Source organism: Plecotus auritus (genome assembly GCF_963455305.1).
Source record: "Plecotus auritus genome assembly, chromosome: 2".
NCBI classification, from domain to species: Eukaryota; Metazoa; Chordata; class Mammalia; order Chiroptera; family Vespertilionidae; genus Plecotus; species Plecotus auritus.
Window position 1 is genome coordinate 49,201,966 of NC_137771.1, and position 21,679 is coordinate 49,223,644.

Below are 21,679 nucleotides of genomic sequence, written 5' to 3' on the forward strand. Positions count from 1 at the left end.
TGTGTATTTATTGGATTAAGCAAGTATTATACAAATGGACATTGTTTTCCAAAAAGACTCCTATTTAAAAGATGAATCTTTTTTATTTTCCCTCCTTCTCCAACCCTTCCCTTCTCCCCTTCACCTCTTACCTCCCACCACCCACAGAGAGAACTCATTATGATTAATCTGGGGAAGAAATGGTGAAGATTATGCAACCTTTCGTTAATAATGAGTTTAAATAATCATTGGGAAAAAGGATAAGAGTTTAACTTATTACCCTCTTTTCCTCCCTGATTTCTCAATACTCTTTTTCTCTTTCCGAGATGTGCTATCTTAAGGTATTAAGAGGTTGTAACTAGTCTTTTGGGTAGGAGGCAGGGATGGATGCAATTAGAAGCTGGTAGACCCAGTTTCTTTTAACACAAACTTCCTGGGTGGCTTATCACTTAGCCTCCCTGGACTAACTTTCACTAATTATAAACTGCATTAACTATAACACAGAGATGTGGTGAAGACAAATATCAGTGGGTGGAGATTTTTTGTTCTTTTTTAAATTAGAAGAATCCTATATTCTACATTTAGAGCTGTGTGTTTTGGAAACATTTTATTTTATTGTTTTTTAATATATTTTTATTTATTTCAGAGAGGAAATGAGTGGAAGAGAGAGTTAGGAAATATCAATGATGAGAAAGAATCATTGGTTGTCTGCCTCCTGCACTCCCCATACTGGGGATCAAGCCTGCAACCCGGGCATGTGCCCTTGACTGGAATCGAATCCGGGACCCTTCAGTCTGTAGGCCGAGACTCTATCCACTGAGCCAAACCAGTTGGGGTGGTTTTGGGGATCTTAAGAGAGAGTAAGGTACTTTACAATAAACTTATCTCTTCTAGGTAGAGGTTCTCTCCTTCATGTTACTGAAAGGGCACCTTGGTCTCCCACTGAGGGATCTCATCTCCTACCAACTCTCTTGTCCATAATACATTTGACATCCTTACATATTTTCTAGACCTATGGGAACTTACACACATGCATACATATAGACACAAGTGCACACATACATCTATCTGCCTTACTGTGAAAAATATGTGAAAATGTGTATGTGTTTTTCAGCATTAATATTCCCTTTATGTTTTGCTTTAATGTGTATGATTTAGCAAAAAACCTCCAGATGACACTATGGCCTTAGCTCCCCTCTTTGGCCCACCATTAGAATCAGCTTTTGATGAACAGAAGACAGAAGGTAGGAAAAAATGTATATATCTGTAGATTTTTTTTTCTTTTCATTAAAGTAAATATATGTGTTTTGAAGCATATTTTTAATGTATCATCAGAACTCCAGTAGCTGTGTTTGGTAATATAAAATGCTCTTATAAAAATAATTTAAGAATACTATGGCACATATATTAAAAAATATTATTTTTCTAGGATCCATTAGTGAGGGAAATTAAATTTAAGTGTTAAGGACAAGACTTAAAACCATAATAGGTAGACTAAGCTACTGTAACAAAGAGGCGCCAAAATATAGTGACTTCAACAAGATAGAATTTTATTTCCCTTTCATGTTAACAGTCTCAAAGTAAACAACATAGGACTGTAGGTTGGCTCTGCTATTCGTCTCTGGGTCTGAGTGGGCTGCTTCAGCTCCCATCATCTCCCAGTAAGAAGGGGGAGTAAGGTCGGGAAGGGCTAAAGGACCTCACTACCAGTTCTTGTAAGAGCAAAATCTGGAAGAGACATACATCACTTCCAACCAGAGCCCATGATAGGTCCTTTAGTGCCACAGGGCCAGCTAAAACTCTTTAACTATGAAGAAATGGAGAGAATGCTGGAAGACAGCTTGCAGTCAGCCACATCTGAACATTTTTCAATGATTTGGTTAGGAAAATGTATAAGAAGCATCCCTAAATATTCCTTCAGTGATTTGCCTACAACTTAGGTCTCTTATTAACTTATCTGTGATCATCTGTTCTTAAGGACATAATCACATAGTGACTGAAGGTAGGATTGGATTTGTGTCATTTGAATCTACCTAACTAAAGGAATTTCATAACTATATGGAAACCTGATATACAAAATAGAAAACAGTTCTTAAAATCCAAGGTGGTATTCGACATTGAATCCATACAAAGAAAATGCTGCTTTACATCCTTAAAGAATGTTTACTTTTATGTTAGAACAAAACAGAGTTAAGACCATTTATGAGGTTTATGATGGAGAGGAGATACACCCCTGGAATTATCAGTGAGCCTGGCTTGATTGCTCTTTAGGAGGTTTCGGCCCCAGAAATTCTGTGAAGTTCCAACATTTGCCCCAAGCACATTTGCTCTTCCAATACCCACACTTACCTATCATATCTACACACTCTCACCTTTTTTTTTTTTTATTGATTTTCCTATCACTAGTTTTAAAACCTGGGAAAGTATATGTATTTTGGAGTCAGGCATGCATGCCTGGGATCAGATCTTAGCTCCTCTGTGTTCACCATGTATGTTCTTGGGCAAGTTATTTAATCACTCTAATCTTTGGTTTCCTCTGCTGAAAATGGTACTAATACCAACCACATGGTGGTATTTTTTTTTCACATGGTGGTATTTTGAGAATTAAATATATATAGTAATAGCTATGGGCCTTGTGGTAAGTGATTTATATACATTTTGTATACATTATATTTATATCCTTCAATCCATTTAGTAAATCTCTGGGATTGCTTTTATGTCTACACTAAAGGAAGGGAAGCTCAGAGGTTAAATGACTTGCCCAAGGTCTACAATAAGTATGGAGGCTGCATTCAAATCCATATTCAACTAACTTTCCAGCTTGTGTTTCACAATATAATGAATTACAACCAGTACTTATATTGCCCCTGGTACATGATAGGTGCTGGAAAGAGCTGGTTATTTACATTGTTGCCATAGCAATAAAAAAATCAAAAGGAGAAGACAAAACAAGTAGAAGAAATCTTAAATTCAATATCCTTAGATTCAATACCTAATTGCTCTGATTTACTTTAGGTGTCTAAGCACTTGTTTATTTTTCTGGTTCTCAAACATTTTTTGATCATTTAATTTCTTTCTATGCTGCTGTGAAAGGTTTATTTAAAGACCCTATAAGATCCTTTAAAGATACAAGCCACTGTGTAGAACCCAGGCATTTTAATTTTTGAAACATATTCCTAGCAAACTTTAAACCAACTTAAAGCAACTTTCCATGGGATAAATGGCTGGATTTTCAAATGGGTGCCAGAAACTGAGCTAGTGTATTCAGAATGTCCTCGAGTGATCAACCAGAAAGAAAATGCAGTTTTTATTTAGCTGTATATAAACACACAGACACTCTCCTGTACACATACAAAAACATACACCCCACTCCTATTTCCATTTTCTGCTTGAAAAGGACGAGGAGCAGCATGTTCCTGGATTAATTTGCTAATTCTGAGGCAGGAGGGAAGTCATTTTGTGAAGCTCAACTCTAAACTGAAATGTTAAGTTCTAAAATATAGGGGTATTTCTTTTGTAAACTCACCCTGGAAATTTTTTTTTTTTTTATGTTTCCAGTTCTTTTAGATCAGCCTGAGATATGGGGTTCAGGCCAACCAGTTATTCCAAGCATGGAGTCGCCAAAGTTAACAAGGCCTTTTCCCACTGGAAGTAAGTTATGTGCCTGCTCTGTCTGGAAAAATAAGTGACTCATTTTACTGTCTGTCTGCATAGTGGAATTAGGCAACTTTTAGAAAGTCTACGTAAGCAACATTTGGACTGTATAGTATTCAGAAGAGATGTTGTTCTAACAGGCTTTAGAGTTAAAGGGGCCAAGGCAGGTTGTCAAGGCAGGATTAACATAAATAAAGTAAAATCAGTAACTTTGGATCATAGCCTCTTCTGATATTCCATAGACTCACTTATTCATTCGTTCATTTAGTCATGCATTCAGTGTGCATATGTAAGAGTGAAAAGCAAGTGAGCCAAAGAACCTACCATGCTCCAGGCATGGGCTATCACATAACACAGAGGTACCACACAGCACCACGTCAGGTGTGGTTCCTGTTAGTCCTACAGAACAACTGAGGCTGCATAGCATAGAAAGACCACATTGAGAGGAGAGAATGATAATTGGAGAGCAAGAGAAATGATGCTATATGGTAGAGAGAAGCCAAGACAGGAGATCTGGGCAAATTTATCTCAAAGCAGGGCCATCAGCCCACCTTATTCCGGCATGCCCCTCCCCACTCCAGATCCTGAAGATCTTTAGAGCCCTTCGCCTGCAATGGGTTGGGCTTTTGGGGCTGAATGGATTGCTCATTAGGTCTAGCCACCTGTCGGATGGATTTATTGAGTTCTCACCTCAGTAGACATATCATAGCAGATGTGCATGGGGAAAGCACTCCTTAAAAATCCTGTGGGAGGAAGATTGGATATTAGAGAAAGGTGTTTGGGGATGGTGGGGGGATGCAGAGGGTATTTTTACTCTATGAGGTTCACATAGAGACCAATTAATACTTTTTCCAGTCAGCATCCCCAGGGCTCTGCTTTTTGATGCCTAAAAATAATGATAGGAATTAACCAAGGGATTCCTAATCAACAGCCCAAGAGGCTGTTTGTTGGAAATGTTGTTATAAAGCCATGTGATCCATTCTTTCTGAGAATATTTCCTTTATAAAACAGAAAAAAAAATCAACACTTTTTAATCTTGAACTTTTAAAGATGTATTTTCAAAGGATTAGAACCGCAGTGGAATGAACTTTTTGGATATAACAAATATGGCCAGTGACAAGAAAACATTCATTTAAAGAAAGGATAAAAACAAAAGTACTGTTGAAGCAGTAATTCCTAATTTTGCCTACAAAATGACAAGTCTAGTTCAGAAGGATTAGGGCCATAACACAATACCTTTTTTATCTTCAGGGTATTTTTTGCTGTAAGTTTTACCAAGGTAAAGTGTTCGTTCTTCTTTGATTCAAATCATTTTGCTTCAGACTTCCAAAAATATACTAAAATTTAAGACATATAACTTAGAGAAATCTTTCTAGACAATCCATATAAAGCCACGTGATCTAATATTTCCAAAGACTAGATATAATATCCTGACTAAGTTAAGAACTTCTCACCTGAGTCCCCACCCAAGCTGTTCTCTTTTCCTTAGTCACACCCTGGATTGTAACTGTGTTAACATGATACCTAATGATTAAGTTAGAAATTCCTTGAGGGCAGAGGCTCCTATTATTCAACCCTATGTACCTAGTTCCGAGTACAGGATATAGGAGGTTTGTCATATAGTAATGAATTATTAAAATGATAATATTATGGTTACTATCTGACATTCTTTTGCAAATTTTTATTATCATAAAGTGGAAGAATCTGAATGGGTCCTGCATCAGTCCCTTAGCTTTGAATTTAAAAAAAAATATTTAGACCATTAATGGCTATTCCATTTCTGAGAGCAAGAATATGAATGAAAGCTTAAATCCGGCTTCTCTACAGAATATTGTGTAACTCAGGGAGAAAGTAATCAATAATGCTTGGCTTCTCATCTCTTTGCAGCACCTCCTCCACTGCCTCCAAAAAATGTACCAGCCACTCCACCCCGAACTGGCTCTCCCCTCACAGTTGGACCAGGTAAGCTTTAGTCTTTCTGTTCCAGGATGATGTGGCAATCAGAACAGTATCCCCGGGCCTTGATGTACCCATCATATGTTGCAAGCTATAGACTAGACTAACCATGAAAATGTTTGTGTTTAGTTTTACTTCTATTACACTCTATCATGAAGGCTTATTTTAAAGAATCACTCTCAAGTTTCACAAAAATATTCACTTTCTGAACTAATTTTTCCTTTGTATATTATTGCTGAATGAGGGTCGCATTTACTTGTAAAATGAAAGAAAAAAATCTCAATGTTGAAAGTCATTGTTTAATTGACATGTCACTTCGTTGGATCTCATTTTCACGATATGCAAATTAATAGTCTCAAGACACAACTGTTAATTTTCCAAGAACGGACAACATTTTTGCCATAATTAAAACTGTTTAGTCTATAAAGACATGAAATAGTTCCCAGGATGTACAGCATACTGGTAAGCTCGGGCAGTAGGGAATTTTTTTCTTAGTAATCATAAAAGCACCTATCTTCCCATGGCAAAAGATGTGCAAAGATGATGACATATAATAAGCAAGTGCTGCATGCCTTTAGACAGATAATTTCTAAGGCACATCTTCTTCTTCTATTAAAGTCAGTGCTACATATTCAGTTTATAATCTACCTAGTCTTATTGGGCTAGCAAGACAAAAGCAGTAATGGTTATGTGTCTGGGCCTTCATAATGTGTTCTTTATCACCTTTGGAATGCTATTGCAGCTCCATGCATCATCCTTGGCTATTTATGCAGCCTGGTGAGTTTGATAGCTACAGAGTGGGATATTTATCAACAAGAGCAAATGCAAAACAGTCATTTATGAAATTTATATTGACTCAAACCCAACAGGAACTCATCCAGAGTGTCATCAGGAAAGGCATTTGCAAGTTCAAAGCATTTTGGCCCCTTGTATCTCCATAAATACGTTACATATAAATAAATTTACCTGAAATTATAAATATTGTGGGCTATGCAAACTGCTGCCTCATTTATCTGTAGCCTTGGAACCTTGAATGACAACTTTCAAATGTGAAATATGGAAGCATTTAGCTGGTTGCTTCTGCTCATGCCTTGCAATTATTTAGGTAACAATTTTTAATTTGAACAGCTCAGTTTTTAAAAAGTGCACTTCCTCACACTACAATTGTTATCAAATCTTTCCTGCCAAGGTCTAGAAGGTAGTTTTGAATGTTTTTCTCATATGACTGATAAGAATAAAAAAGAATAGCTGATATTAATATTTATCAAAACATAATTTTCTGTCTCGGGACTTCAGATAGATATATATATATTTATATCACAGTCATGCCTTTGATGTTAACCAATTACATTTGATGAAAAAAGAAATTATACAGATGTTTTTATAATTTTCTTCCCTGTGAAACAGGTATATATGTATGTAACAATTCTAATAAGCAGTGAATGTCTTCTCAATAACCTATGTGTGTGTTGTGTGTGGGTTATATATGTGTATAATATACATGTGGAGCTATCCCTTTAAATAATGTCTGTACTGTGTTTCTGGTATATTTAAGGTGGAAGATATACAGCTAATTATGTGCTATTTTTTTAAACTAACAGATATTATAATTAGTTTCACCAAAATTTTTTATTTAATATGCTAGGGTAGATCATCAAATCTGAGGGTGATTTTTCAGCTACCTTTTTTTACTGTATTACATGTATTTCAGTGGGCCAGATTTTCACAAGGGACCACCCTTTGGGCATTTGTAGTCCCCGAACCTGTATTTTCGGTGACTCTAGCACTGCCTCCTCAGAATGATCACGCTCTGCACTCTTGGGAGCAGCCCTTAAGAGCACAGCATTCTCAGCACTTTCGATGATAGTAAAAGTAGCTAACGGGGTCACCCTGGGGAAGGGTAGATAATCACAAAGAAAGATGATGCTCACATTCTGGAGGCAGGGAACCCTCCCCTCCCCTTCAGCTCCGATCAAGATACTTTTACATCATGAAATATGCCCAGTGAAGCACCTAGGAAGTCCACCTACTTACGAAGCTTGGCCTCACCCCTCCCACCCCACCCTCCTTACAAATAATATTAAACTCAATTAAAATTTAAAATCAACTACTTTAACCACAGGAAATGACCAGTCAGCCACAGAGGTCAAAATTGAAAAACTACCATCCATCAATGATCTGGACAGCATTTTTGGCCCAGTGTTGTCCCCCAAGTCTGTTGCTGTTAATGCTGAAGAAAAGTGGGTCCATTTTTCTGATACATCCCCGGAACATGTTACTCCAGAGTTGACTCCAAGGGAAAAGGTGGTATCCCCACCAGCTGCATCAGATAACCCAGATGACTCCCCAGTTCTGGGCTCCCCAAGTCCTCCAGGCCCCCCAGGCCCTCCTGGGCCCCCTGGTCTTCTGCGAAATGTACCATCGCCGCTCAATTTAGAAGAAGTCCAGAAGAAAGTCGCTGAGCAGAGCTTCATTAAAGATGATTACTTAGAAACAATCTCATCTCCTAAAGATTTTGGGTTGGGACAGAGAGCAACTCCGCCTCCCCCACCACCACCCACCTACAGAACTGTGGTTTCATCCCCCGGACCTGGCTCGGGCAGTGGTACAGGGACCACCAGTGGTACGTCTTACTGTTTGAGTGTGCTTCATGTGACTGGGAATGGCCATGGCTGCTGCAGTCTGAGCAACACCCTCCTTCCTGGCAGTTGCCTATAGAGCTTCCATCATCCCTCCTCTGGTTCGGGTGCCCTGTGGCCCCGTGGCATGTCCTAGTCCATTGAATGCTCACAGTCATAGTGCAAGTCTGTGGATGTGTTCTGCCCAGCCTCCTACCCTGCAGTTAGGGAGTGTATGTTTTTAAGCAAAGCTATGATGTCATTGTTTGGAATTCAGGAAAGTTCTAGAAAGACAGATTTCATAGCTGGTAAGTTTTATGTAAAATGTCTGATTTCCTCGTCAGATGTCTCCACAATGACTCTAGTTTTATTTTGTTTTGTTTTTAGTTTGTTTTGTTTTCAGCTTTATTGAGGTATAATTGACAAATAAAATTGTAAGCTATTTAAAGTACATAACGTGATGATTCGATATACATATATATTGTAAAAGGATTCCCCAGATCGAGTTAATTAGTTTCTTTTTCCCAAGAGCCCTAGTTTTTGTAAGTCAGTGTGGGGTGTTGTTTTTTTTTTTCTTTTCTCTTTTTCTCTTTTCTCTTTCTTTCATTTTGTTTGAGAGGAGAACCATGTTAGCCCCTCTAATTTATTTCAGAAAAACAAAGTTGGAAAATGAGCTTTTAGGGGACAGCAAAAAGAAGATACCTCACTACATCCCCTACCTAATCAAGCTGCCACTAAAGACAAATTGGTCTCTGGTTTCATTTTGACGTGTTCATCAGCCTATCCTGTCAACTCTAAGTGTGGTGACAGGTGATGGGAAAGGCCATCAGAAACATAAGTTTTAGAATAATATATGCAAATGTTGACACTGAATCTGAGTTTTTGTTTTGTTTTTTTATTTGAAGCTTCGTTTTGTGATCTATCACTATGAAAAGATGGCAAAACCTGCCATGCATACCAAAGAAAGATCAAGATTTTTCTTAAGCATCTTCTTCCATGCTGTTTATCCCACTGGTGCACACCTTTGCCTGGCAAGACCCTCCCATGCCTGTGGGTTTGGTTTAGGCACCTTCCTGGGGTGCCATGTGCTATTTGTTTTTCATTTGCTTTGAAAGAGGACACCAAGTTTAAGTTAGTTAAGACATTTGTCTCTATTCTAATAGTCCTCATTGCTGCCTCTTCCATTGGAGTACCTTTCAGTGCTTGCTCTGTGTGTGCAAGTTCCTCTGTAAGTATAAAAAATGAAAACTATTCAATACTCAGATAAGCTGAAAAGCATGTGTCAAAACTAAATCAGATTTTGTTAATTTTTTTTTTTTTTTAACCACAGGACCTTTGAGAGCCTTTATTTTGCCAATAATAGCAACAGCTATAATTTCTTGTCCTGGCACCATGCTAAGTGCATATTATTTTATACTCACAACAACCCTATGTGGTAGGTACTCTTATTCCCCCCACCTTACAGATGGGAAAACTGAGGCTCAGAGGTATCCAGTAATTTTCCCATATTTCCTCAGCTAGAGATGATAGTCTTGGGATTCATACTCAGGTCTGTCTAATCCATAACTAGTATTTGTAACCACTGTTGTCTACAGGCACTCTTCTAAGTTTTAGTTACAAGTATCCCAAACTTATTTGATAACTGACACCCACCTGCACTGTACTATCAATAAGATCACCAATATTTTCTCAAAACATACCCCTCAGTGCTCGTCTCTATAATCTAGAAGGTTAGAGCACCCACCTTCAGCCTCTGTTGCTTTTTTTAGGTCTTTTTCTGGGATATAAGCTCCCAACTTCTCTGTAAAGATAATAAAGGGTCCCTAGGTAAAGCCTTCAGTTTAGACCAAAACCCAGAGAAGTTGGTCTTCTGTTGTGGAAGAGGGGCACATTTCTGTTGTCTTTCATGGGGCTCTCTTTCCTCGGCCAGGCTCTCAGTCTTCTGAAAGGGCTTTTCAAGAAATAATGCCCTGTCTCCAGTAGCAGGCCACTAAGCTCTTGTTGGGGGAGGAGAGGACAGGGAAGCTTTGTTTTTCATCTGTTTCCTCCAATACCTTCCACAGGCTCTGGAAGATGTCTGTGTAATTGAATTGACCACTGGTGTAATCAGTGGAGAGAGGAGCTTTGTCTTTCTTTCTGGAACCTTTGGGAGTTTTGTTGTTGTTTTACTGTTTAGCTTCCATACCCTTATTTTAATTACTTGAAAATGCTGCCAGTAAAATCTATTGATTTTTAATAATTGAGCTGGAAAAAAAACTATACTTTGCTGGTATTAAAGGATTGAATTTCTAAGTGGCAGATTGAACTGGGCCAGTGAAGCTCATGAATAAATGAAACTTTGCACCATTATCTCTTTAATTAAGTCCCAGTTTATTTGCTGCTTAAGGTTTTATTGATGGAATATACACAGACTGGCAGAAATGTGAATTTAGGATTACAACAGTAGGATATGGCCTCATGTTTTAAAAAGTAGCGATGCTTTTAACTCTCTGCTCTTTATAACACTTAGGTCTTGCTTTGTTTCATTGAATACCATATACTCACTTTAAAAAATCTCATTCAAAGCAAGGTAACTGTCACCCACCAATTTTAGGCAATTCTCACAAGACAGCTTTGTCAATCAAAAGAGTTACCTGATGTTGAAAAACAGTTGGAAGTTAAGGATTTACCTCAAGACGTTTAATTTCCTTGTGGCAAAAGTTAAAAATACCTAGCTTGGCCTGAACATGGCTTTACTGGAATGCAAACTCTGATTCTTGGCAAAGGCTCTCTCTTCTTTGTGGTTGTGTGCCAGGGGATGGGGAGGAGAAAGGGTCTCATTGGCCTGCAGCAAATGTGGAGGCCAGGGAAAGAGAGGTGTTAGTAAAGATAGAATGTTCTTCTGTGCAACATTCTCCAACTTGGGATACTAAAGCAATATTAAAAGATGTTAGACACAGATACATACACATACACATCCATAAGCAAATGAGTTTGGGGTACCTGGGTTTGAATTAATCAAATATATTTCCTAATTACACGTCTTTTTAGAGCAGCAATGTTCCATATGGAAGCCACTAGCCACATGTGGCTATTTTAATCTTAATTATAATTAATTAAAATGAAAAATAGTTCTTTAGATACAGTAGGCACAATTCAAGTGCTCATTGGGCACATGTGACTAGTGTCTATCTAAGTGGACAGCACTCATTCTAGAACATTTTCCATCACTGCAGAAAGCTCCATGGGACAGGGCTGTTTTAGGACTTGTAATGTGCTGGTCACTGAAAAAGAAACATAGTTTGTAACCATTCCCACACACATTTAATACTTTCTTCAAATACATGATGGAATTGTGTTCTAAGACACACAATTGGAAAAGGCTGTTTAGTTTCTTACATATTTTGAAATGCATATATTTTATTTCACTTGATTTTTCCCACAGCATTGGGGTGCATTTGCCTCATTTTACAGAAAGGAAACAGAAGCTCAAAGATGGAACTTGGCCATAATCACAAAGCTAATAAGTAGCAGAGCCAGGATCTGACCCCAGGTCTATGGGATTCTATTTACCACGTCTCCCCCAGTGCTCCCACTGCCACCCTCACCCACCCACCCACTTAGACACACAAAGAGAGGTGAAAGTTGAAGCTATAATTTTGTTGTTTTCAAGGGTTACCAGAGAAACTATGATGGAACTTCAGGTTGAGAGCAGCATATGGGTTAAGAATATGTCAATGGTTGCCAACATTTTTGAACTCACAAAACTCAGATAATATACATGTGATTTTTTTAAAGTTAAGCCTTAACTGGAGATGTTGTCTCATTATTTTCCAGCATGGTTCTTGGGAATAAACACTGCTTGAAGGGGAAATGAAAGTATAATTGAAGATCCAAGAATGATAGACATGTATAAATGATAACCTCTAGCTCTTATAATACTAAAGAATCGTGTAATCTCACAAAAGCATGGGAAGCCTTAGTTTAGTTGTGAAATACCCCCTCAGGCCCTGAATATCCTCTCCTGATCCTCAGGGTTCTGTCAAGTAGAGTTGGTTTCTTAAACACTCCCTCAGTGTCCTCCAACTTCATAACAAAGTAATTAAGTCAATCCAGTGAGGGAAAAGAAGTGAGTTAAATAAAGTGTCCATAAAGAAAAACAGTTAATAGACTCTTCTTTCCTTGCTTTTAGTTCTGTCTTTATTAAAAGACACATCTTTACCGTCGTCATCATCTATTGCCTTCCATTTTTATAGCATTTTATAGCTTAGCAAACACTTTCATAAGCATTTTCCATTTTGATTGTTGCAACTACCTTATAAGAGAGAAGCATGTCTCATTTTTTAAAACAGGAAGCTGAGATTCAGAGAGGTTAAGATTCCCTGGTTGATAAGAGGCAGGCAGGGCCAACTCGGATAATATGTCTTTTCATCCAGTTTTTTCAGTATTCTATACACCTTGATGATAATCCCTTTACACTTTCCCAAGCATTATTGAAAGTAGTCTTTAAAATTTCCCTTCTGGAACATGTAGGAAAAGGACAAGTAGCTGACCTTTTCTGAGGTTGATTCAGAACATTATTTCTTGGAAGCAGACCCATGAATAGACATTTTGAGCCATTCCTGTACATGGTTTTCCAGCAAAATAGAACTCCCCAAAAGCCCCAGGGGACTTCCTGACAAAGCCGGCTGTTTAAAAGCTTATTTCCCATCTCTTTGTTGTCACTTCTGTTTTCTGCAACCATCCTGGGTGTAAATTTATTAACTTGAAAGAAATCCTTATAGTGAGACTTGTCAAAACATACCCCCCCCCTTTTTTTGTTGTTCAAGAGAAGATTAGCAAAAAGACTAATAATATTCATATTGAGAGATGTATGTGCAAGTTGCCCATGCAAAAATAGGACCAGGCTAATTGATGCAAGATGTTGAACTCCACAATTCACCTAAAGCTACAAGACATTGCATTTGAGCTTGAGTTTTGGAGTTAAATAGATCCTTTGAGCTCTGTGAGCTTCAGCAAGTTACTGAATATCTCTGAGCTTTACTTTCCATTGAAACAGTAACAAGACCTTCCTCTAATGCTTACTGTGGAGATAAAAATAAGATAATGGGTAACAGAGATTCTGGTCCAATAAAATAAAAAGTAAGAATATAGTAAAAAGGTGGTAGTGATAGAGAGGAGTTGGGTGCAGGGATGGGGATATTGAAATTATTTTTGGATTTCCCACTACTGAAATTCTACTTAGAATAAACAACACAGAGAAACACAACATGCTCAAGATTTCAGGCTGTTCAAACAAGAGGAACAAAGTCAACCCCCAGGGACTCTCCTAAGATGAGAGCAGATGCTGAGATGATGAGTTTGTTGCTCAACTTCTTTGAGAATCTGAATAGGGAGATGCTGGTCTGGGATTCTCCAGGGAGCAGTTTTGTGACTTATTGGAAGGAGGTGGGGAGGGGGAGGGGTGTTTTCCTGGGGCAGGATTTCTTAGAATTTTCTTATAATGATTTGACACATGTACTAAGCAAAGTGACAAGACATCTGGAGTAGTTGCAACATTTTTGAACAAGAGCTATTTGGAATATTGGTTTGACTTAAGGGTTTTAGCCAAGCAGTTTACCCACGAATCCCAGACACAGGTGTAATGAGAGGCAGACCCCTGAGTCTGAGACCCTGCTGGTGTGCTGATTGGTGTGCATGCCTGCCTCTGTGTGTCGTCTGTGTTTCACATGTTTGTCATTGACAGCCAGAAAAGTAAATCCAAGAGGCTCTTTTCAAAATCATCCCAAAAATCATCGTGGACAGACTCTATGTGGACCAGATTCCTAAGCAGCCTCCTTCAAAACAGAAAATCCTTTCAATTCAATGTGTTTCTGTCAAGCTTCTAAACACAAAATGCTCATGCAACAGCTAATGCACCTTCCTACATTTTTTCCTTTGCTTACCAACAAGTATTTGCTTACATTTCTAAAGTTAGCACTCATATCTTGAAGCATAGTAAACAGGGTAATTCTCTTATACATGTTTAAAAAATGTGGAAAAATCACTCATTTTCCTTCAAGTTTAACTTTCATTTGCATCTAGGACATAACTAAATGCCGAATACGCAAAAAGCAAAAGAATTTTTGGTGGGTATGTGGTCAAAATGAAAGCTACCCTCCACCGATCTAAAAGAGTCTTAAAATATGTATTTTCTGTCACTAAGTAAAAGATTTACCTTTCACTGGGTGTCACATGACAACAAAAGGCAATGAGCTTCAGCTTCTGCCATCAACCACAGTTCAACTGAGTGATGTTTTTTTCTGTATTAAAAAAAATACCACCTGCTACAGTGTTGAATATAGTAATGGCTGAAGTGAAAAAATAGTGTCTGGGTCTGGCATTGCACTGTGGGAATGGGGAAGGAGAGATTAAGTGATGACAGCACTTTGGCCACCTGTTTCCATCCCCTTTTAACACCAGCTTGTTTTTCAGGTGCATCGTCCCCTGCTCGGCCAGCCACTCCCTTGGTTCCTTGCAGCAGCACCACCCCCCCTCCACCTCCTCCCCGGCCTCCATCTCGGCCAAAGCTACCTCCAGGAAAACCTGGAGTTGGAGACGTGGTATGTTCCCTTCTGCCCTGGCTTGCTCAGAAACTCATGGTGAGAGTGACAAACAGGAGTGAAAAACCTTCCCATGGGCCATCTCCGCTTCGGATCCAAGCCTCAGATCACTTGTACAAATGGCCCTGACAGGTGGCATCTGAAGGGCAGTCACTACAGTATGGGTGTACATCTCAACCCTCCTCAAACTCTACCATCTTCAAGGCAGGGTCTAAAATGGGAGGAAAAGGAACGCTAGGCCATCAGTTTTGCTACAGTGGGTTTGATGCAGATCAAGACAGTCATGCTCAAGTGTGCTAAATCTTTAGAAAGGGAGGTGTTTCTTCACACCATATCTGTTTGCTTTTCAAAGACCCCAAGAGAGGGCAAGTCCTGATTTCTGTCTCTAGACTGCAGAGAAGTTATTGGTGGTAAGCACCCTATGTAGATATAAAGCAGTGGTGGCTCAATGAGTTTATTCTAGAAGTTTCTTACATCGTATTTTAGGCTAAGGGGAGGAACAGATTCTGTGTGAACAATAAAGAGCCTTCTAGTGGAGGTAAATTGCTTTGTAATCTATGCACAGGAGCCATAAACTGGTGATGTTCGTAATATTTGGTTTAGCTAGCACACTACAGCATTTTGTATTCAGATGTCTTTCCATGGGGTTAAGCTCTCAGATTATATTACCCGCGTAGTCCCTGAGAGCATGTGAGTTCACAGTCCTGAAACACCACTGACCACATCACAGGTCTCAGCTCCTCTAGGCCTCACTTACCTATTGAGTGTAGCACTTTGTGGTTTATGGTTCCTCTAGCTCCATCTACAAGCTCCGGTGTCAATATAATCAATTTCAGTGTAAAAATGATGTCTCTTGTACTTTTAAGAACCTGGGTTGTTATAGCTGGGACTGGGAGTCATGAAAAATACGGAATGAAAATACTACAACCTGTGTATCTAATTTTCCATCTCTTTTCTTCTCTCTGCAGCCCAGACCTTTTAGTCCTCCCATCCATTCCTCCAGCCCTCCTCCAATAGCACCCCTAGCGCGGGCGGAAAGCACTTCTTCAATATCGTCCACCAATTCCCTGAGTGCAGCCACCACTCCCACAGTTGGTAAACGTTATCTCCTCTCTTTTAATCCATTGGTGGTTTTGACTGGCTATATTTACGACCTGGAAATCCTGAGGCCTATGTTTCTGGTCAGAATTGTTTTGCTGTGTGTTTTGCTACTGTCATCTGACTCTTCTTTTAAAAGCACCTTCCCAGCAAAGGAGGCAAAGTGCTTCAACTAGGCATATAAATAAAAGAACATTAACACCTGTGTTTTGCAGGAATTATCTTATGCTATTCCATACAGAACTATTCATAAAAGAAAGGAAGAAATCGTCACATAAGGTTCTGTAATTTAGATATTATTTCTTATTATATAAATTATATCCTTTGAGGGGGGAATGTTAATCTAAATTCCAACTGTGCACCACCTCAGAAATCACAAAATTTAGAACTTTTATTTTCTTGAAGCTTTCATGTCTACATCAGTTTTTGGTTGTTCTTATGTTGACAGATGGTATACACATTGGCATTGTGGAACTTGAGCAAAGTTTTTGACATGTTTTTCTAGTGCTTTTCAGTGATGTGTGGTCAATGTTCCCTGAGAAATAAATCATTGCTGGCATTTTCAGTAAATGCCTTTGAGCCTCTTTCCTTATGGTGTGATGAAAGTGAAGAGTTGAGAATGGCTGCTCAGCTGGATGGTTTTCCCAGGTTTAAATGCCTCACATTGCCTGGAGCGTCTTCCCTTTTCCCAAGGCTGGTCTCCTTCTCAAGGTCTTCACCGTTTGTCTGTAGGCTCCTGCTGCCTCTTCTGTTTGCATGGTGTCTCTTACCTGGGGCCTTCCCATTCCATGTTTTCCCATTGTCTTCCTTTATTGTCAGAACTCCCCTCCAAGTCTCCCATATTATAAGCCAGCTGACCACTCTGCATTGCTTGGGAGAATCATTAACCAAAGCTCAATAAATCCCTGCTACTTACCAAGAGCCCGCTACAGAGTTGCCCATGTGAGTAGTAGCTTGATCAAAGCCTGAAGCTCTTCTGGAAAAAAACTCCCTACTTTTCCAGTGGAATAAGTTAAGGTGTGCCTTTTAGAGGCCCCAAAGAGAAGTCCAACTATATCACATACTCTATATAGACCAGTCCAAAAGAATCCTTCAAATTTGGTGAAAATATAGTCAGATGTCCAATTTCATTTGGTGCAGTAACAAGACAGATATTTAGCATTATGTGTATATATAGCCAACTGTATTCTTTATCTGCATCATTAATTGGGGCCCATTGGGGCTTCCTATTTTTATATGCCTATTAGTTCATTTCTTTCTAACTTTTGGTTTGTTTGTTTTTTCTGTAACAGCCCAACCTTATTTTTGAACTCTCGTTGTACTCTTGACTGTTACACCCATTTTCCCCACTCCTGCTCTAGTTTTTTGTTGTTTGCTTGTTTTTCTCAAGATCATTTGTTCCTCCCACTCCATGTGACGTTCCTGGTTGATCAAAGAGGAAAGTGAAAATAAGCTGTCACTCAGAAAGCAAACCTCAAGTGACCTCAGATGACTGTCTAACGTATTCTTTCAACTCATTGAGATTCAGAGAAAATTGCACACTCAGGAAATTTGAACTGTGTCTATGCTTTCTACAATGTGTTTTTATACTCCCTGCTGCTGAAATCTCAAATTCTGGCCAGTGACTTTAGTTCTGAACACATCTAGTATGCACTCTTTCAAGATGAACCCCAGAGGGGGTCATAAAAAAGCCACCTGAGAAGATAGTCACATTGCTTCATTGCTGAGGAGCACTTGATTTAATCTGCTTGGTTTTATTGTTTTTAATTTCATTTTCATCTTCTCACTACATTCCTCACTCTCCTGTTCTTTATTTCCTGCTGCTGTGGGTCATCTGACAGCCACTTCTCACTGAAGTAAATACATGGTCAAATGACTGGCCACCCAGCAACTTCTTGTGTCTTGGTGATTATCTCTTTTTGGAAAGGATATGCTTTGGCTGTTCAGAACCAAAGGACCGACTATTCCTGACTGTCTTGGATTGTCAACCTAATGAAGTCAAATGGCTCAGGGGAGATATTATAGCAGCAAAGTCCCTAAAGTCCCTCCCACCACCACGATACTTTTTTACATTTCCTGTCACACTTGAGCCAAAACTGGGGCTAGTGTGGTGAGAACCAATAATCAAAGTTTAATGTAATTTAAGGAATAAAATTTTAGGAGCAGGTTTAATCTTCCTACATGACAGTTCATGTAAGAATATGCCCCTATCCAATATTATAAAGCAGTAAATCTGATGTCACACCTGACAATATAGTAAACTCTTTTTGCACTCAGAAGAATCTCACAGGACTTTCACTCTATGATTTTGGGAGAAATCTAATGGGAATATAGAAAATACATAAAGTTATTCTATTATAAGAAACTCCTAGATATTTGAGGTAAAAATAAACAGGGAATTATCTCTAATTGTAAATATCCATTTTTATTTCTGTGGATGACAGTCACTGTTTTTAGATACTTGCAAAATCTTCATTTCAGACCCCAGTACAAAAAAAAAACACAGAGTAAAGATAATTTTTTTCATTGTTAAATGTACTGTTCATTATATTCCCTCACTGTTAATTATGCATTTTTATCTGCCTCTTTAATATCCCAGGAACCTGGAATGAATAAGAAGTAATCACTTATGGGAAACAAAGGAAGTGTGCTGATGCTTCCTTAGGTGTAGATGTAGAACTTTGTATGCAGTACCTGGGGTGTTAAGTATAGCATCTAAAACTTAAAATATTTCCTCCAAGCCTTTGTCTCGCCAAGGTGGAGACCAATTCTGAATTGGATAAGCTTTCTTTTAAAAATACTTGTATTAACCCCAATTATCCTGCACAAAAAGAAAAACAGGCATTTGGAGTTGGATATTCTTGATCTCAATTAAAAATTCCCACCTTTAATTTTAACCTTCTTTTTTCTTCTGCTATTTTTTTGGAAAAGCTTGTTTCCAATACTGGCTTCCCCGTCCTAAATGAAGTTGAGGCTATCTATCTCCATGGTTTGTCCTTAAGGAAATGTTTTCTTCTGTATTTAATTTGAGTGTTGCCCTTATTTAAACCAAGCACAGAGCTATCCAGTGACTCCTTTTTGAGTTCTCTGATTTTTTAGGATGTTTTATTCTAAGTCTTCGATGTCTACAACCACCATTTAAAAAAGCATCAGCACACTAATCAACCCTTATGAAATATTATTTTGTAACTTCAGCTCAAAGAACAAATGGCAGTATTGGAGGCTCCTCATTTTAACAAGATTGTAAAAAGGAAATTAGTTCTTCAAAAGAAAGGAATATCCTCTGTCATTTCCCACTACTGGGTATGAAAAGGCACTGTTGTTACATTCAGTTACTGCCAATGTAACTGTTTTGCTTCCTATTTTCTCTAGAGACTATGGAGTGTGTTCCTTAGTGCCAGTTCCATTTGTCCTGTTCCTCTCCTAGAGACTTTACAGGAGTTGCATTAACTTGTTCTAGCCTCCAAGAAAGACACATGTATAATAAAAACTGATTAACAGGTGATATCCTAGAACCTTAGGAATTGACAAAGAAAGAGTTTCCCTGCCTTACTCCCTAAGTCTAGGAGGCAAGCTAGTAGGATATTTTCCAAGAAACCTTGTTTATGGAGTAGTGTTACTACCCTCATTCATTTCCTTACCTTCTCTACATGTCAGAAGAATTCTCCCTTACTGGTCTTTGTACAGATTTTACTCAATTTTTCACTGAAGTTGTGATAATACCCTTAGGATCTATGGGTATTATTTTTTAATCAGATAGAATAATACTCCAATTGACCTGCATTTGTTTATTTTTTAATCAGATAGAATAATACTCAGAATAATACTCCAATTGACCTGCATTTGTTAGTTGGTGAGACGGGGGACCACGGGCAGAGATCTGGAACACTTGGAGTCCAGAGCAACTGTGAGACAAATTTACAGACATTTGGCCGTAATTGCACACTATAGCCCAAGATGGAATTACAATAATGCTGTTCAAAATGAACAGTCCATAACTACCGAAGACAGGTACAAGGCAAATTGAATTTGGATATTGATGAAGGTGAAATGGGATGCTTCATTCAGTGACCTCAGATTTATACTGTTGCTTTTTTACAGACTTGTTAAAAGCTTCCTCTTTCCCCATGAGGGGAGTGCATGCTGGGTAATTCTGTTGAGCTGTGACAAGGTTCTGTTGATGGACATATGTCTGGCCACTTGAGAATTGTGTCTGAGTGAAATACACTTGCACAAGTCAATTATTAATGATACTACCTTTAACAACTCCCTAAAAAGGTGGGGGTGTGATTTCTTCTATGGAGCTGAGTTCAGCCAAATTCAGATGCTAAAACCTGTCATTTTTAAAATCATAGTTTCTTCTCATAGCATCATCATGAAATAAGCACATCGCTTTTTTATATCCTAATCATAATCTCAGTGTCCTAGGTTTTGTTTTCTTTTTTCATTAAAATCATTCCTGTGTTTCAGTCAGTAATGTGTGACCTTGATTTCATTTGGGATTTGTATTTGTGTTTTTGTTTTCCATCCCTTTATATTTCTTTGGTCCGTAGTGTCAGAAGATGATGTTTTTTATGACAAACTGCCCTCATTTGAAAGGCGCTGTGAAACCCCGGCAGGTATGGTGCTAGCCGAGTGATGTCTAGATATCTAGACGTTAAAAATCCAAGCCATAATGCCATCTGAATGCTATAAACGTCATGGACATGCTACTCACCTCATGAGTGTCCAGTGCCTCTCAGATGCACCCTGTCTGTTTGTTGTTCATTGTGGAACTCATGCCATTGGATTTATTAAGTGAACATATTTTAAAAAGCAGCAGGTTGCATGACAGTTTCTCAGCGAACAGGTCTGAAAAAGGTGAGATGCTATTGCTTTGTGAATTTACAAAGGAAGGAATAATTTAACTGCTCAGAATTACATGTCCAGTGACTGCTTTTTAATAAAAAAAAATTATAGCGCACCGTTAGTAATCTTGTTTTCTCTTTGGTACATAGGTAAAGGGTGTTTTGTGTCTGGATGCCTAAGGTGATTCCAGGGAAGGGGATGGAAGATATATGACATCTTCCAGGAACATTAAATTGATATGCAATGCTGTTGTCATTTAAAACCTAAGCTAAGTTTATATGACCCATAACTCCAAGTTTATCTTTTTTAAAACATAGAAGGGGATGACATTGAAGATGAAATGGATACAGCAATTGCTGAAAGACAGTTTGCCCAAACTAGTGCAGTTAAAATATGCTGACTCCCCTGCATGGCCAGGAAGACTTCCGCTCCATGCGTACAAGCACCGAATGTCAAGCTACCGACAACACGTGCCCATCCCTTTAGGCTTCCATAGCTTTGCTTTGCTTTCTGATTCCTGAACTAAAAAAAAAAAAAAACACCCATAGATTGCCAGCCTTCCCTTTTCCCTGCACGCTAATGGCATGCAGTGCCTCCACCCTCCCCCATAGTGAGATTAATGACCTGCTCTGTAACTCATACTGTGTCCTTCTCTCTCCCTCTCCTTAACCTTTCCCATCCCGCTTCAACTCCTGGCCATACAGAGAATGAACAGCCTTCCCTCGTTTGGTTTGACAGAGGAAAGTTTTATTTGACTTTTGAAGGTAAGTAGTACATAGCATACCAGATTCTAATTTATACTCCCCTCATCCTTTCTCCCCATCTGCATTTCCAAATCCCAGTTCCCTTCAAAAAACCTGGTCTCACTCTCTATATAAAATGCTATGGCTACTTAGAAAATATTAACTACTAAAGAAATACTACATTAATTTGGTGTGTAGGGGA

General features: G+C 38.7%; 1 protein-coding gene across 15 annotated transcripts in view; it reads left to right on the plus strand.

Moving 5' to 3' along the window:
* The window catches only part of SGIP1 (SH3GL interacting endocytic adaptor 1), a 211,138-nt gene that overhangs the window by 144,943 nt on the left and 44,516 nt on the right, over window positions 1–21,679 (plus strand). For 4 of the 15 annotated variants that reach the window (XM_080654272.1, XM_080654267.1, XM_080654273.1 and 1 more), the window contains 8 exons: window positions 1,138–1,223; window positions 3,538–3,630; window positions 5,521–5,595; window positions 7,712–8,212; window positions 14,661–14,788; window positions 15,757–15,883; window positions 20,440–20,505; window positions 21,439–21,498. In XM_080654272.1, coding sequence (XP_080510398.1) covers window positions 1,138–1,223; window positions 3,538–3,630; window positions 5,521–5,595; window positions 7,712–8,212; window positions 14,661–14,788; window positions 15,757–15,883; window positions 20,440–20,505; window positions 21,439–21,498 — 1,136 coding nt within the window. Of the gene's footprint in view, window positions 1–1,137; window positions 1,224–3,537; window positions 3,631–5,520; window positions 5,596–7,711; window positions 8,213–14,660; window positions 14,789–15,756; window positions 15,884–20,439; window positions 20,506–20,883; window positions 21,499–21,679 lie in introns of all 15 variants that reach the window. The other 11 variants (XM_080654279.1, XM_080654269.1, XM_080654280.1 and 8 more) reach the window with 8 other exon arrangements.